At 32.8% G+C, this 18,649-nt stretch overlaps 2 protein-coding genes across 2 annotated transcripts; one reads left to right on the top strand and one right to left on the bottom strand.

Moving 5' to 3' along the window:
• The first annotated feature begins 589 nt into the window (after positions 1-589).
• On the top strand, positions 590-7,193 carry FES1 (Zinc finger C-x8-C-x5-C-x3-H type family protein). The gene is made up of 8 exons (XM_085742279.1): positions 590-1,057; positions 2,010-2,195; positions 3,299-3,451; positions 4,567-5,083; positions 5,259-5,464; positions 5,547-5,578; positions 5,663-6,796; positions 6,908-7,193. Exons 1-8 carry the CDS (start codon positions 736-738, stop codon positions 6,935-6,937), a joined length of 2,580 nt encoding a protein of 859 aa, XP_085598405.1. The 5' UTR covers positions 590-735; the 3' UTR covers positions 6,938-7,193.
• Positions 7,194-10,343: 3,150 nt separating this feature from the next.
• LOC146943945 (uncharacterized) lies at positions 10,344-11,296 on the bottom strand. The gene has a single exon (XM_085742278.1). It carries the CDS (start codon positions 11,254-11,256, stop codon positions 10,642-10,644), a length of 615 nt encoding a protein of 204 aa, XP_085598404.1. The 5' UTR covers positions 11,257-11,296; the 3' UTR covers positions 10,344-10,641.
• Between the last annotated feature and the right edge of the window lie 7,353 nt (positions 11,297-18,649).

Here is an 18,649-nt window from a genome sequence, read left to right as displayed (position 1 = left end):
TTCTCCAAATCCTTGTTTTTGCATCTGTTCCTCTTTCAACCTAATATCTCATCTATTTATAATACTAACTTCTCTTCTTAAATCTAATTAGGCCTAATAACTCTCTCATTTCTATTTCAACCCCCAAATCTACTTATTCTAATAATTACAATTCTCTACTAAATATAGTCTAATAAATAATAAAACCACCCAATAAAATACCAGCATAAATAAATAAATCATATAATTCGACTCTATTTCAAGAAAAATAATTAAATAACAAAGAGGGCATTACAATTATTTCATTCCATTTCTTAATCTGTGTGCCAAAGCCTAAAGCAACACTCATTTTGAAACGGAGGGAGTATAATGTAATATGGTATCTAAAAAACAAAAAGTTAGAAGGGTAGTTTGGTCAAGATTTATGAAGGGAGGTGCAAAATTGATATTAAATACGGTGAGAATAACAATTGCCTCAAAATTGAAAGATAGAAAGGTGAAATGGGCTTGGAAGTGACAGGTTGGAGAAACACGTAGTTATGGGTGGGGTCCACATGTCCAACAAGGATTCTGAAATGTCCTCGAATTGATTGATTTGATTTGATTCATTGTGTTGTGTTGGATTTGGGGCGAAACATAACAGGGTTCTGTTCTGTTTATAACTTCTTCAACCCTCTCTTTCGATTTGGGGTTATTGCATTTCTTCGATTTGGGGCTTGTTTTCCGCAATCCTCTCTTTTGATTTCTGCAATTGCAATGCCAAATTCAGATTCTTCGGTAGAAGATGATCCATCACTTCAAGATGATGATGAAGAAGAAGAATTTGAAGAAGTAGAAGTAGAAGAGGAAGAAGAAGAGGAAATGGAAGAAGTTGAACAAGAAGATGAGGAGGAGGAAGAAGTTGAAGATGAAGAGGAAGAGGAAGAGGAAGAGGAAGAGGAGGAAGTAGAAACAGTAGTAGCAGTGGAGGAGGAGGAGGAGGAGGAGGAGGAGGAAGAAGAAGAAGAAGAAGAGGAGGAGGAGGAAGAGGAGGAGGAGGAGGAGGAGGAGGAGGCAATAGAGAGTGAACATATCAAAGGTTTTATATAATCATTAATTAATTATGTTTTCCATATTGATTTAATCCAATTCTTGCACACTTGTTTTCCTTAATAAATTTCGTAATCTGGTTTTGTTTGACACTGACTTGAGGGATTAGTCTCTGCAACCGTTGCACAAGGTTTCCATTCAAGCACTTGTATTAGTTAATGGTATTGAATATTGATAGGTATCATTATATAGCAACTTGATGAAATGAAAACTACTGATTAACTTTGCGAAATGATTAGGTATCCCTTATAGGATAGGAAATAGCCGTGTTGCATAAGCTCAAAAATAAGCCCATCCAAACAGACCCTATATCCTGGTTTTTTGTAAGGATCAGCTTGTTTAGTTTCTCCTAATTGCACCAACTCTAGGTGTTGCTAATCGCTATACTTCATCCTTTAACTAGGTAAAGCCAATCCTGTAGTAGCTCGAAATAAGGTGATACAATTCTTTTGCAGCTCATACAGTAGGGACTGAATTCGAAGAACCTCAGAGGCTGTAAATGCCAAACTTCTGTAGTGTCCGACTTCGTATGTGCATCTAACGTCCAACTTCAATCCATCTGTAGAAGAGATGAACAACGCTGCATCGAGGCTCAACTCAACCGCGTAGTTCTCATTATTAACAAAGTTATAGACTAGAAAACACGGATAAATTCATCGTTGCAAGTTTGCAGTGAACCTAATAGGTCAATGTGGTGCAAGAACCCAACTCTGATGAGAAGAAACACAACTTTATTCAGTTGAATCCAGCTCCCAATGAGTGGAACCAATCCTTCAATCGTTAGTAATTTTGAATGTTATTATTGTCAATCTGTCCGCTCTAAACTTGTCATGCTCTTTTTACATGTTTATCTATGAACCTATCTCGTGCTTTATGAATTTTTCATCATTTTTCAATTGTGATGTTGGTCAGGTCTGATTTTTTTAATTTTATTTTTGTAGAAACAATAAAGGTGGAAGAGGAAGAAGAGGAGGAGGAGGAGGAAGAAGAAGAAGAGGAAGAGGAAGAGGAAGACGAAGAAGAGATGGAGGATGAGGAAAAACAAGAAAAAATAGTAGTAGAGGAGAAAGATAAATACAATGATGAGGTTTCAAATTCTCTTCCCGATGCGGATAAACATAGCAAAGGTTTTTTTTATTCACTAATTAATCATCAGTCATGCTTTTTATTCTTGACTTAATCCACTACTTGCACATTTGTTTTCCTAAATAAATTTCGTGACCTAGTTTTGATACTGTTTTTTGAGTCGTAATAACTGCAACAGCTGCACTGTGCTTTCCTCAAATATTGATAGGCATTGAATATATCCTGGTTTTGCCTCAGGATCAGCATGTGCAGTTTCTCGCTAATTGCAACAACTCAACCCTTTAAATTAGGCAAATTCAACATTGTAGTGGCTCAAAAAAGGTGATACAACTCTTTGACAGCTCATATAGAGGGGATTGAACCCAGATAGTCTAAGGCTTTGTTTGGGAGTTTGGAGGGGAGGGGAGGGGAAGGGAGGGCTTTGGGGGTTGGGAAATATGGGAGAAAATGGAGAAATATTTCACATTTTTAAAAGAGTAGTTTTTTAGAGAAGGATAAATTAATGCTTTTGATTACTATATTTTTTATTTTAAGAATATTATTACAACATAAATTAAATTTGAAGAATTCATATAAATTCTCCAATACAATTTTGACTTCCTCAAAATGAGGAGAGTTTTGTATTATGAAGAAAAATTAACCCCCCAAAGCCCTCCCCTCCCATTTTCCTCTATTTCTTCCACTTGCTCATTCCTTTTTTCCAAAGCCCTCCCCTCCCTTCCCCTCCAAACTCGCAAACAAAGCCTAAGAGGCTGCCAATGCCAAACTTATGTAGCTTCTGACTCCATAGGTGTATCTAATAGTCAACTCGAACCCATCTGTAAAGGAGGTGAACAACGCTGCATCGAGGCTCAACTGCGTAGTTCTCATCATTGACGAAATTATTGACTAGAAAACAAAAATAAATTCATCGTTGCAAGTTTGAAATGAACCCGACAGGTCAATGTGGTGAAAGAACCCAACTGGGATGAGTTGAAACCTAGCATTATTCATTTGAATCCAGCTCCAATGAGTTGAATCCAATCCCTCGATCTGTACTAATTTTGAATGTTCTGATTGTCAGTTGTCCATTAGTTCTAACTTTTCCATCTTTTTTGAATTATGATGTTGGTCTGGTCTGAATTTTTAAATTTTATTTTTGTAGAGACAGTAGAGGTGGAAAAGGAGGAGGCAGAAGAAAACGAAGAAGCAATAGACATGGAAGTGGAGGAAGAACAAGAAACAGTTGTAGAGGAGAAAGATAAAGAGAAAAATGAGGTTCCAGATTCTCTGCCCGATGCAGATAAACGTAGCAAAGGTTTTCCAATTCATTAATGAATTATTAGTTATGCTTTTTATTCTTGATTTGATCCTTTACTGGCACATTTGTTTTCCTTAATAAATTACGTGACCTGGTTTTGACTCTGTATTGAGAGTCGCAACAGCTGCAACAGTTGCACCATGGTTTCCCTTCAAACCCCTTTATTTGTTCATAGTATTGAATATTGATAGGTATTGAATATATCCTGGTTATGCCTTTGGATCAGCATGTGTAGTTTCTCCCAATTGCTGCAACTCAACCCTTGAACCAGGAAAATTCAACCTTGTAGTGGCTCACAGAAAGGGAATGTAACTCTTTTGCAGCTCTTATAGAAGGGATTGAACCCAAAGAGTCTAAGAGGCTGCCAATGCCAAACTTCTGTATCGTCTGACTCCATAGATGTATCTAGCATTCAACTTTGTAAAGGAGGTGGAACAACCCTGCATTGAAGCTCAACCACATAGTTCTCATAATAAATGAAATCATAGATCATAAGACACGTATAAGTTCATCGTTGCAAGTTTGAAATGAACCTGATAGGTCAATGCGGTGAAAGAACCCAACTCTGACGAGTTGAAACCTAGCTTTATTCAGTTGAATCCAGCTCCAATGAGTGGAATCCAATCCCTCAATGTTTAGTAATTTTGAATGTTGTGATTGTCAATTGTTCATCAGTACTAAACTTGTCATACTCTTTTTACATGCTTAGTTGTGAACCTATCTTGTGCTTTATGATTTTTTCCATCATTTTTTAATTGTGATGTTGGTCTGGTCTGAATTTTATCACCGTGATTTACTTTATTACGAAGTTCGAATGTTGAATACTTGCTGCTAACATCATAAATCGTGTTTACATACTGTGATATGTGTTTTACACATCACTTTTTGTATTGAGTAAACTTGTAAACCCAAAAATTTATGAGTGAAGTCTATGGAGATTTTACGAGTTTACTTGGACTTTTGAGTTTGACAACTTTGTTTCTTTGAAACCAATATTTTTATAGTTTATCTTGTGAGAGGTAATCCACTTCCGTCTATTGTCTGTATGAAATGATTTAAAGAAGAGGATTCTTTTTCTAAATTCATAATTTATCTCTTATCTTCTATTGTAGATTCAAGCCAACATATGGAGCTTGATGTGAAAGAGGAGAACTTGGGGTCAGTTTCTTATGTGCCCGAGAACCCTGAAGTACGGCCATCGCATTATATGGAAGAGAATGATACCATGAGCATGAGTAAAGCATCTGTTCCGTTGCATGAGGAATTGACATTGAAAAATGAAGATTATCCCCTGAAACAAAAAGTTTCTAGTCCTCCAAAACCAAGTGAAAACTTGATTTCTGCTGAAGATGGGAAAAATCAAGGCCTAAACGTTGATGTTGAAAATTCTGGACATCTTCAGAGGAAAACCACTGAAGGATGCAGTGAACCAGATTGCAATAGCAAAGCTTCTTTATCTGATGTCAAGGATGCCACCAAGTCATCTAGTGATACGGGAAAAGATGTGGTTACTGGAATCATACCGAGAGATAATTTTGTTGAGGATGCTGATGGTGGTCAGAACTCCAAGGAGAAAGTTATGCAATCAGAGATGGAGTCAAGGGTTGATGTGAAACAAAAGCCATCAAGGTCTGGTCATGGTAGTTCAGTATGTTCTTTTAAGTTTATTTACAAGATGACCAAAATTTAATTTACACTGCATGCTTTCTCTTTCAGAAGTAGCTTCTTGTCCTCTAACAACATAAATTAGTCCACACATAGTCTCTATCATTATGTTTTTCTGATTAACTCCTCCTGATAGCAGGACTAGAAGTCTGTCTCCCAGTGCTGAGATTAAAGATGGAAACAAAAGACCTGCAATTATATGTGCTTTTTTTGCTAAAGGTTGGTGCATCCGAGGTAGTTCTTGTAGCTTCCTTCATGTAAAAGATAGTGTGAATAATACTGACCGGGGGGATGAAGGAGACGTAGTTACTACACATCAGAAGAGAGAATTGGAATTGGAAAAAGGTATATCAAATAATTTGTTTGGTCAACCTCTTCAGGTATCCCCTTTGCGCATATTTCTAATAAAGGCATTTCCCTGTAACAGGTGTTAAGGAAAATGTTGACAGGTCAAGAACGGTTAGTACTCCAGTTCCATTTACTGCTTTTCATAGAAGTATAACTTAACACTCTTCTGAATTTCCTTTGCAAATGAGCATGCAGAATGTGGAAGAAGCAAGTCCAAGTTGGCATCCATCTCATGAAAAAGAGAAGTTTCCGATGAGGGACAGCTTGTTTCCAGAGAATAAATCTGCATTTAATTCATCAAACAATTATTTCAGCTCAAATCTTTCCTCATATTCATCCCGTGCAGAGGAAATGATTGCTATTCGAAACCAACATATGTACAGAGGATATACATCGACAAAAGATTTTAGTTCACCTTTAGGTGCAAGTGCTTTGGACTCTCACGCCCATAAATCCTCTTTCTCTTCAGATCGGGAAGATTTTCATCTAGTTGGTTCATCTAGGGTTGCACCACATGCTAATGGATATACACTGAAAACCCGTTCTAATTGGGAACCTTCTGTTCCATTTCGACCATCCTTTTTTATCACTTCGATGAATGTATCATCCCCCAGAGATCTTTATGACCCTCTTCGTGATAGCATTGAGATACCAAATATTGGAGATGGGTCTCTGAAAGCTTCCCTTCTAATTAGAGGGTCATCCGTTCAGGCTTCATCACAAGTTCGAACATATGATGATTCTGCCGCAGTTGGGAAACACATGTCTGATGTTAATGATGATAAAAGTTCTGTATCTTCCCATCATAAGTTTTATGAAAATGAGCCAAACAGAAGTTCTGTTCCTCGCGGAAAAGATTGTCTTGCAACCAAAGCAGAGATAACATCAGGAAGTTGTGCAAACTACCAAAATGGTGACATAGGTGTGGGACAATATGCCTTTGGTGTTGAAGATAGGATAGAAACACTGAAAAAACGGACTGAGCATGATGCTAGGCATCATAGTGATGAATCAGAGCACAAAAAAAATAGAGTAGCAAAGGATAATAAATTTCATGAAATGGAGGTTGACTTTCAGACAGATGGCAGTGTACTCAAAGAAACAAAGACGCTGAAAATTTTCCATGCAGTCCTTGTTGATCTTGTGAAAGAGTTGCTAAAACCATTTTGGCATGAGGGTCGTCTCAGCAAGGATGCACATATATTGATAGTTAAAAAATCAGTTGACAAGGTTATTAGCACTTTAGAGCCACGCCAAATTCCGACCACTGAAGATACTGCTAAGCAATATGTTTCTTTATGTCGGCCAAAAATTGCAAAGTTAGTCCATGTAAGTGTCCTTTTTTTGCACAGTTTTTGTTATTTGTCAATGGAAGTACGTGGACTTTCTTGTTTGTCCTTCGTTTGATTTGACAGAATAGATATATATTTTTGTGTGCAGGGATATGTCAATAAACATGGCAAATCTTGATATGCCAGCCCAAATACCTCTTTTTTGTACAGTTTCTGTTTGGTTGATTCCAATTCATGACAACTTCCGTCTGAGGCTATCTGTTTCAAAGTCAAGGTTGATTTGGAATATTTTGAATTCTCTTTCAAGATGTCTGCTTCATTTTTTTTTTCCGCATTTTCTCTTGTTCCATTCTGAAGTAAACTGGCTTGAATTGCATGGTTTATAAGGATATCTTATTTCATTAATTTGCATAATTATGTTACTTGTTTAGCAATATTTGGTGTAACTTTCAACCCCTGCTAGTATTGGGCAGCAACTTGGAAAGACTGGTAGGGCTCATGTTGTTCATTAGTTTCATGCATATGAAAAATCTGGATTTTTTTTTTTTTTTTTGTAAATACGGTAGGTGGACCGTGCTGTAGAGTTTAGCAATTATCTGACATAGCTAGAGACTAGGGTTTCAGAAGTTGCAATATGTTGGACAGGTTTCCAATGTCCCAATTGTCAATCTTGCATTTATGTTTTTCCCTGTTTCATCTAAGTTTCTTGTTATGCCTCTTGTTGGTCGGAGTAAATTTTGTCAAGTTGCAGCAAGCTACTAAACTCTCATAGTATTTATCATCTGAAAATATAAATTGTAGTCCCGTTCTTCTCTAATCATAATTTATAGCTGTGGAATTCGGCTTCCTATATTTATGGAGGACATATTTCTGTTATTTTTCAACCCTGCACTATGCTAAATGCCTAATAATATAAAACTCAACTTTATGCACCAAGGTACTTCTTTCATTGCGCTTATTCATAATTACTAATTTGCTTCATCGTTTACAAACATGCCCATGTAGATATCATTTTTCTCTTAAAACATAGTTTGGTAATTTTTTATTTGGTATATGGCATTGGCATGCATCAAGGTTTTTGTCATTGGCAATGCCATTTTCTGTTAAAAGTATCTAGTCTTCTAGTATATATACAACTGCACAATTTCTTGCTAGTTTGTGTGATGCATTATGTTCAAAAAATTGCTTCCAATTTGTGAATTTCTAAAAGAAGATTCATTTTGTCCCAATGTAGAACAGTTACGTTGTTCATATTTGAAACTACATAGCACGGTTAAGACACAGAAAAATCTTATCCGCTATTGCATAATTTATGGAATTTATCCTGAGAAAAATTTGATAACAAGTAGTTCCAATGAAATGGCTTTGTCTTTAATTATTAATCAAGGTACAATTCAGCCATACATTTTTTTTTGCATCTTTTACTTTACCCAATATTGTTTTAATATTTGGCCATCCCATGCTATCTTTTATTTAAATTAAGGCTTAATTGCATGTTTGGTCCCTTATGTTTATTTTAGTTTTCAAGTTGGTCCCTTACGTTTTGAAAGTTTCAAGTTGGTCCCTTATGTTTATTTTAGTTTTCAAGTTGGTCCCTTATGTTTATTTTAGTTTTCAAGTCGGTCCAAAACATAAGGGACCAACTTGAAAACTAAAATAAACATAAGGGACCAACTTGAAAACTAAAATAAACATAAGGAACCAACTTGAAAACTAAAATAAACATAAGGGACTAACTTGAAACTTTCAAAACGTAAGGGACCAACTTGAAAACTAAAATAAACGTATGGGACCAACTTGAAACTTTCAAAACATAAGGGACCAACTTGAAAACTAAAATAAACATAAGGAACCAACTTGAAAACTAAAATAAACATAAGGGACTAACTTGAAACTTTCAAAACGTAAGGGACCAACTTGAAAACTAAAATAAACGTATGGGACCAACTTGAAACTTTCAAAACATAAGGGACCAACTTGAAAACTAAAATAAACATAAGGGACCAAACATGCAATTAAGCCTTAAATTAATTTAGGGTGAATTTAAATGATCAATTCCATTAAACGTTCTTGGAATGTGATCATTTCATGTTAGTATGTAGGAAATGACTTGATTCCATTAGATCAAAACATGATGAAGTTAGAGTTTTATAGGAAAGGAAGAATAAATACTTTGATTAATGACTATAGTTTGATATGATTAGGAATTATGGTTTAATGTAAACTATGCATTAGTCCTTACTCATTCTAACAAAAGACTCCAATCATAATTAAATAGAGAATATATTATAATATATAAGAAATATAGAAACTGATCTGAAGATGTAATCTAAGATACTATGAAAACAATCCCACAAGATAATTTGAATAGACTGGAAATATGAAATAGTATAGTTTAGATTTTGAATACGATAGAAAGACATGAAGATGGTGTAAAGAATTAGAACGCATGGGGAAGATGGCACAGCTAAGGAGGGATGTTGAACTCATTGGCAGGATGAAATCGTAGAGAAGTTCTGAACACGGCCGGCGAAAACTAAACTGTTGAGTAGTTCTGAACACGACCAAAGAAAACTAGGGAGAGAAAGGAGGACAGAGTTTGTGTACTACTGGCAAGCTATGTTAATCTTCGATAACTGCGCAAAGCACCAGACCCCAAAACTGCTATTGCAAACACTTAAAAAAAAAAAAATATAAAAACTAAAAAATTTCCATATAGCCGACCCTACTTAATGGGATAAGGCTTGGTTGTTGTAAAAAAAATTCTAGCAGAATACATAAAAAGGGTTGGTGTTTAATATGACGATGTCATTGTAGAGTACTTTGCAGAGGGCAAAGAGTTTCACAGAAGGAGAATCGGGAAAAGAACCAAGGGTCCGGGTTTGCAAGGAGAAAAATATTAGATGTAATAATTAGTTACAATAATTAGTTACACTGGTGTAAGAACATAATTCTTTTGGGTTTACGCGGAAGAAAGAGGGCTGAGTTCTTCTTGGTTCGCACAGAAGGAGAACAACAGAAGGCCTGGGTTCGTGCAGAAGGAGACGAACAGAGGAAAACACGCTAACTGGTGAGAAATCAGTATTGTCAAATAGCAGCGCTATAGTGTATGGATTTTGACCACACCGCTATTTGTGCTATTTAGTGCGAAGTGTTGCCAAATTACGCTGCTTTAGCACTATAAAGTAGTGGAATTTGAACAAACCACTATTTTTCGCGATCCATGATTGACAACACAAAAATGTTCGCAGAAGAAAAAGAAACAGAGCAAAAAGAAGAAGAAATGTGAGGAACCGTTGTTTGCTTCACTTAAAATAGATCGAAAAGACCAATATACCTGTAAAAAAGAAACAGAGCGTCGCAATAAAGGATAATCCAGGGATTTCAGTCGCAACCCCTAATAGCAGATGCGAAACACGCAAACTGAGTGTGGTTCTGCATATTTTCAAGAAACACAAGGAAGAAAAAGCATGCAATTTTTTTCTTTCTTTCACAAGCGCTAGAGCTTTACTCAGTAATAACTATTATCTAGCATGTAAAATAATTAGGCCTCTAGGTTATATGCGCTTATAACTCTGTAGATATGAAGCTGACAAAAAATCTATATCAAACCATATAACTAGTGATCAGCAAGTTTATATCAAATAGAAAGTTTATCGCTTCGACTAAACCAAATAAAATCAAAATGAGCGAAACTATCCATAGCATAAAGGTTTATTATTTTGATCAGTTGATGCTAATATAACCTAGTACTGCAGTAACTGATGCTGAAATGAAGCACATCACCTATACTTTTTTCAGACAGTAAACTAGAAAAAGGCAGATTCCTGATGACATTTTCTGGTCTTGCAAGAAATATTTGCATAAAGGATAAGTCTTGTATCAATATATTTTGAAGTTTTCTCTTTGAACAGTCTGTGCTTTAACAGCACATGGCTTAACGATTTTGCATTCACGGCACGGTGACAGAAAAGATTTCACTCTCTGGCCAAATCCTTTCCTTGTCACAGTGCTTTGCTTGTTTGTTGCATGTTTGCTTGCTTTGCCAAGTTCATGATATTTCATAGTGCTGCCCTTTTTCCCACTTGACATTTCACTACTGATATGAGTTGCTAGCAATGATCTTGATGAACTGGTTGGATTTATGGTCAAAGACTGAGGAGTTGTTTGAAATGCAAATGCTTTTGGTTGAAGTTGACCATTGGAAATAAGCTGATCAGCAGGTGTGATCTTGATTGGATTGACAGCTGAATTCAAGTTTGCTTTAGGGTTCGTAAATTCGAAATCTAGGTCAAGTTTGCTTACCTGGAAGTGTTTAGCTTGGTTAGGAGGAGAAGGGAAGTTTTGTTGTTGGTCTTGAATAGAAACATAGCCACTAAAAGAGAGTGAGTCCATTGAAAGGCTATCAGTCACAACTTTTGAGGGAGGCTTGTTTCCTTTCTTGGTATCCATTGATTCATGATCCAAAATGTCTATGTGGGTTGAAAACTTATACATGCTGAAATTTGCCTCTTTCAAATTGTTTTATTTATATTGGCCCTTTTGAGAAAGAGGAGGGGTAAGCTTATGGCCATCATTTATACAATTTACATTGCTAATTCTCTTTGATGCTGACAAATTGAGGACTTTCCGGCCTATAATTTTAAGGAGCCAATTGAACTGAGTTTGTGAATGAAGTTTGTCATCTATCATTGTGGTTGTCACATCAAAGATTTGGTCCATATATATACATAGAGGTGTCTACATGTTGGTGGATATTACCAAAGTAGAGTGGTATATTATAGTATAGTTATCACTTTCTTAAGGTCATTGTCAAATCTTAACAAGCCTATATGACAGAGTTTATATAGTAAATTTTTGTCTTTATTGCAAGTGTCTTTTGGGCTTACTTGAGGCATTCCCACCCATAGCTTACTCAAATGGCTGATCCTACGAGGATGACTAGTCTAGCTAGCTGAAGAGTGCAGTGTGTTTTATTTATTTCTCTTTGTTGTTTAACTATTATTGTTGCTCGTTTCACTGTCTTCTTCTATTAAGGTTTTTTATTATCATTGTTACATCACCGTCCGGCGACGGTTGTGGCTGGGAACAGGCCCTGGCAGTCATTTAAGGGTAAGTTGATTTCCATTTGTTAAGAAGTGTATACTGCTTTCATGAAGAGATACAAGTTGGTTGATTTCCATTATCTAATTGCTTTAATGAAGAGACAAGTCCAACTGTGACCCATCCTAGAATTTAGAAATAACCAAAAATTTGCAATTACACAATTTTTTTTTTTATATATAAATAACAAAAAATAATTAAGATTAAGGAGGCTCATCTCTATGTAAGATTAATGAAAATGTGATAAATCTCATTGAGAACTTACTATTGAATTTGTGTATAGTTTCTGCTTAACTATTCTATGTTTCTTCTAAGCGAATTTGTGTATAACTTATCAATGGAAGAATATCATTCAAACGTAAGCCAAAACTTGTATACGTGGAATGTCCAATCAATCATCCGAGTCAATTAGGAAATTGAATGTTGGTTTTGTTGCTAGGGTGAGATAGTTAAGAAGTGAAGTGATAAAGAAATTGAGAGCTCGATATTCGTTTCTTGCATAATACTACCAGTATTTACAACGATCATTCTACAAAAATCATCTGAGACAATTTTGATTTTTTTTTTTTTAGAAATAGAGATGATTATTATTGGTCAAATATTTAAGAGGTGTTGATTCTTGAGTGCTACGTAGGAATTTTTACATTTTTAACACATGTAAGCCAACACTGACAGTTGGCTTCATGAACAAGAGAGGTGACTTTCTACCTTCCATCAACTTTGCTAGCACTAGCATTTTTAATTAAGAATTTTATCTTTTGCCTTTGAGATGCAGTTTCTTGATGATAATTAATCATCATAAATCATAACACCCTTAAAATTTGCGGTCACTTGTTACTCTTTATCATGAGGGGCTAAAATTGCAACAAAAAGTAAACTTAGGGGGCTTGGAAATAGTTTTTTTTTTAGGGGGCCAAAACCGGTAAATATCATTGCTCATTGTCTAGACATAAATGAACCTAGGAGGCTGATCTAATCTAACATGGCCATTTCCTAATGAGTAGTAAATAAAACTTTGTCCCAAAAATACAAAACTGAGCACAAACCATTTGGTGAAACATTAACTGAAGTACATTTACAAATTAAATTGAAGCAATGAGGTGGGTGAGAATTTCACGACTTTTAGATCAACCACACCACAACATGTCAAACCAAATCAAAGCAGTGATTAACTTGGGAGACAATTCAAACCTTATAGCAAACCTGAAGTGAAAACTACTAGTACTAGTTATAAAACTAGTAAGGAGCTGACTCCTCTGCTAGAACACACAACACACAGACTGGTTTTGGTGAGTGGTGGCCTTATCCCTTCACCATACTTTAATATATACGATTCATGCAGTTAAATTTGCAGTTTGCTTTGTTAAAAAAAATACACATAGTTTGGTTTTTCAACAAAAAAACATATTTATCCATTCAAATTGGTAGAATAGATCGATAACAACACAAATTCAATGCCCTTAAAACTGAACATGAATGTACAAGCAAACTTACAGCGTTTAAGTTGATAACATGTAAAATACTTACAACAGCTACAGAATCAAAGTGATTAAAAATATCACTGCTTTTGAATTCGTTATATCGATGTCATGTCAAAATCATTAACTGAATTTGTCATGGATTGAAACTAACTTATCAAAACTTATCAATTTGAATCAAACTCAGTTTGCTGATTCAACATAAGATTCGTTAGTAAGAAGAAGAAAAAAAGCAATAATTCATTTATCACATTCTAATCAAGTTGATGGTGGTGCAAGATTTACAATGATCACTTTTCTCCACTCTTAGATCCTTCCTTCGAGGGTGATTATTTATGATAATCCACACAATTGCATGATTACTGTTGCATTACTACTAAGTGGAGTGTATCGATGTTGACTTCAAAAGATTTTAAAATGATATTAATCACGACTTTCATGTACTCTAAATAAGTTTTGTGGATGATTCAGTTAGGACAATTAAGTTTTTTTTTTTTGAACACGATATATACTCAATCAAGATTTTTCTCCGTCTATAAAAAGTCTTGTGATATTTAAAAACTTTAAAATTTTCATTGATTGTTTCTAAAGTAAATTTCATTGGACATAATTTTAGTATGGGTGTAAACTAATCAAAGTCCAAACTAATCAAAGTTGCATAGATTAGTTTGGTTTGGTTTTTCAGTTATTCAGAAGTTGAACCGAAATAAATTAAATTGATTATATGAGTTAGTTTTTAAAATACTTGTATTTATATAAACAGTAAAAGTATAATATATGAAGTTTCAATAAAAAAAGATATGAATGTCTCAAACATAAAAATAGTAAATTGTTTTTAGCAGCTTAAGTAATATGTGTCAATTATCATCTACTTAAATATTTAAATTGCACTGAAGAATGAACTTGATTTTTTTTTCACTCATTCAAGTAAGTGAAGAGAAATTTTAATTTTTCTTTCATTTCTATGTATTTCTTTCTTTTGGATGATGATGTTAGTAAAATGTTGTGCCTCAACTAAGTTAAGTGGATTTAATAAGTTTAATAAACCTTTAAGTTAAAAAAAAAAACTTTTAAGTACGGTTCATTGTTTTATTTGATTTTAAAATTAAAAACTAGAACCGAACTAATTCGGTTTAATTTCTTTCAGTTTGGCTTCGATCTACTCCGCCAAATAGGATAATCTTTGATTTCACTTGATTTTTCGGATTTTATTTTGGTGGTCGGAGTTTACTTGACTTTTTGGATTGATGATTTTATCCAAACCACTTGTACCATTAATATTAAGAGATAAATAAATGATAACAAATGTTTTTTTTTATCCACAAATGATAACAGATGTTACACTACCACGTTTTGTAGTCTTTTTATTTCTTTCTACATATGTCAATGAACAAATGCACTGTTGTATCACTTCAAAATGCTCATTTTTATCTCTCCCACAAAGATGTAAATTACTACTAAACATTTTTGCTGCTTAGGGCCTGTTTGGTTTGGCTTCTGAGAAGCAATTCTAGCCCAAAATCAATTCTCTACAGTGCCAAAAGCAATTCTAGCCAAAAACAACGTGTTTGGTTCAGCTTTTCAGAATTGCTTTTGTCCTCCAAAAGCAATTCTCCATGAAGCTACAAATCCTAGCTTCTAGCTTTTCTAGAATCAATTCTCCTTGAACAACGTGTATAGGTTTGTATATTTTATTATTACAATACGTTATTTTACTTTATTGCCCTTTATAAATTCTCATTCTTTATCAATTCTCCTTTAGCTATGTCTATTTTAGTAATTATACATTCAAAAGCAATTCTACATAATTGCATCCAAACATAAATCATTTTGTTTAATCAATTCTACATAATTGTATCCAAACATAAATCAATTCTATCAGAATCAATTCTGTCAGAATCAATTCTATCAGAATCAATTCTCTCAGAATCAATTATATTCAAAGCTGAACCAAACGGGCACTTAGTAATTAAACACAACAAATTTGGGCTGTAAACCCCTCCACACCCCTCCCCCCCAAAAAAAAAAAAAATACAACAAACAAATCAAATTAACTTATAAAAAAAATATATTATACTCCCTCTGTTTTAAAATGAGTTCGTTTTAGCAAAAAAAAATTGTTTCAAAATGAATGTCACTTTACATTTCCAATACAACTTTAATTTTTTTCTTCAAACTTTACCTTCAATAAATACTCCAACTTTTTTCTCACACAATTTTCAATGTAACTTTAAGTTTGTCTTTTTCATATAAAACAAGGGCAGTTTAGTAAAAGTGTTATGTCTAATGATTATTTCATTCCACTCCTTAATATGTGTGCAATTAGCTAAAGCGACACTCATTTTGAAAACAGAGGGAGTAAAAGTATTATCAAATAGTTGTACAAATATACTCCCTCCCTTTCAAAATGAGTGTCGCTTTAGTCAATTGCACACATATTAAGGAATGGAATAAAATAGTCAAATGTCATAACAATTTTACCAAATTATCCTAATCAACTATTGGTTTGTTTTTCATTAAAGAAAGAATAATACTTTAGAAGTAGTGTAACATAGTATTAATTGAAAGGTACAATTGAAAATAAAAAATTATTATTGCATTGGAAACTGAAAGTGACATTCATTTTAAAACATTTTTTTTTGCTAAACCGACATTCATTTTGAAACGGAGGGAGTATTAGGCTCTGTTTGGTAAGCCCACCAAATGAGCTTATAGCTTATAGCTTATAAGCTCGTTTGACAAAGGCTCTGTTTGGTAAAAATAGCGGATAGCTTATAAGCTAGCTGATAAGCTAGCTGATAGCTTTTAGCTGATAAGCTAGCTGATAGCTTTTAGCTGATAGCTTATAGCTGATAAGCTAATTAAAGTGTTTGGTAAAAATAGCGGTTGAACTAGCTGATAAATGTAAAATTACATAAAAGGACATTATTAATTCATATAAAATTTATACTACTATAAATTAATATTTAAGATAATTAATAATTTAAATTAATCAATTTAATATATATTTTATATATTAATAAATTAATATTTAATTTTTTGGTCAAAATACTTAATTTCTTTTTATTTTAAAAACAAAAAGAAAAATCGAATCCATATGTTAAAAAACAAAAATATTAAAAGTGAAGAGGAAGAACAACAACAAAAAATTTCCTCAAAAAAAAAACAACAAAAAAAAAAAATCAATTGGATAATTATTATATTCGTGTACTGTTTTTTGTTTAAGAAGTTTAATTCATATTACGTAAAACTCATTCATTGCAAAGTGTCGTAAAAAAAGTTACTTATATTGCTAAATGAAAAAAAAAAATCATGTGACAAAAAAATGGGATTGAAAATTGTTTCAGCATTAACGTAAAAATATTTCAGATTGTAATAAATTATAAAGGGTAAAAAGGGATTTTAGATAAAATAGCAAGGGCAAAAGTGGAATAAAATACAATAAGCTATAAGCTCAAACGCTACTTGAAGTAGCTTCTGAAAAATAGCTTATAAGCTCGTGGAAATTCGTGAAATAAGCTATAAGCTCGTGGTAAAAGATTGTTACCAAACAGAGCTTTTTTTGTCAAACGAGCTTATAAGCTATAAGCTATAAGCTCATTTGGTGGGCTTACCAAACAGAGCCAAAATAAGCTCTGTTTGGTAACATTTTTTTACAACGAGCTTATAGCTTATTTCACGAATTTCCACGAGCTTATAAGCTATTTTTCAGAAGCTATTCCAAGTAGCGTTTGAGCTTATAGCTTATAGCTTATTATCATTTATTCCATTTTTAACCTTATTATTTTAACTAAAATCCATATTTACCCTTTATAATTTATTATACTTGAAAACTAATAATATAACGTTATTGTGCGACGTATTTTTTATACTACAAAGTATGCATGCTTTTATTTAGCACTCTTTCAATGTAGGGTTAATAGGCTTTTACCCCCCTGTAATATAGGTGACTTTTGGTTTTGCCCCCTAGGAATTTTTTTTTTTAGATTCCGTCCTTGTAAAATGAAGATTCTTTGGTTTTGCCCCCTGACCCCAATGAGTCAGCAGAATCTCCTATGTGGCACGCTGCGTCAGCAGATTCTGCTGACGTGGCGCGCTGACTGTATAATTATTTTTATTTTTTATTAGTGTACACGTGGCATTTTTTATTTTTTTAAAAAAAAATTTAAAAAATTGAAAAATTAATAAAAAAATTTTTAAAAAATATAAAAAAATTGAAAAATTAATAAAAAAATTTAAAAATTCTGGAAAAATGAAAAATTAATAAAAAATTGAAAAAAAAATTAAAAAATTCTGGAAAAATGAAAAATTAATAAAAAATATTAAAAAATTTTGGAAAATTGAAAAATTAATAAAAAAATTGAAAAAAATATTAAAAAATTCTGGAAAATTGAAAAATTAATAAAAAAATTAAAAATTCTTGAAAATCGAAAAATTAATAAAAAATCTGGAAAAAATGAAAAATTAATAAAAAAAACTGTAAAAAATATTAAAAAATGAAAAATAATCTAATAAAATGAAAAATAATGAAAAAATTCTGGAAAATAAAAAATTTCTGGAAAAAATTCTTGAAAATATTTAAAAAAATTCGAAATTTTCAAAAAAAATTAAAAAGATTAATCATTTTTAAAAAAATGAAATTTTTGAATTTTTCATTCGTATTTTTCGAAATTTTGTTTTCAACAATGTCTACTACATTCGTTGATTCATGTGTTCTATTATCGCCCATTATTTCCCCTTTTCTCGACCATTTAAAAATTACAACTTATTAGTATTTCCTGGAATTTTGCCGGTTGTTCTTCTATCGGGTGCAATATCGAACTCTATTAATCTAGCTTTCTCATTCACTAATGTTATGACATGTTGGTTCGTTTTATTTCAATTGCATGTCTTCAAATTTAAACTGGACCTAATACAACCATACAAAACTAAATTTTAAAGTGATGCATGCATATATACTAATCAAAATTTCGAAAAATACGAATGAAAATTTAAAAAATTTCATTTTTTTAAAAATGATTAATCTTTTTAATTTTTTTTGAAAATTTCGAATTTTTTTAAATATTTTCCAGAAATTTTAAATTTTTTCAGATACTTTTTATTTTGATTAATTTTTCCAGATTTCTTTAATTTCTTTAAAAAAAAATTCCAGAATTTTTTAATATTTTTTACAGTTTTTTTATTAATTTTTCATTTTTCCAGATTTTTTATTAATTTTTCGATTTTCAAGAATTTTTAATTTTTTTAATTTTTTTATTAATTTTTCAATTTTCCAGAATTTTTTAATATTTTTTTATTAATTTTTCAAT

This window comes from Medicago sativa, chromosome 2 (assembly GCF_051527215.1).
Source record: "Medicago sativa cultivar Bolivia chromosome 2, Bolivia_mono, whole genome shotgun sequence".
Classification (NCBI taxonomy): domain Eukaryota; kingdom Viridiplantae; phylum Streptophyta; class Magnoliopsida; order Fabales; family Fabaceae; genus Medicago; species Medicago sativa.
The sequence above is the reverse complement of the archived record's forward strand: the minus strand, read 5'-3'. Positions and strand labels throughout refer to the sequence as shown.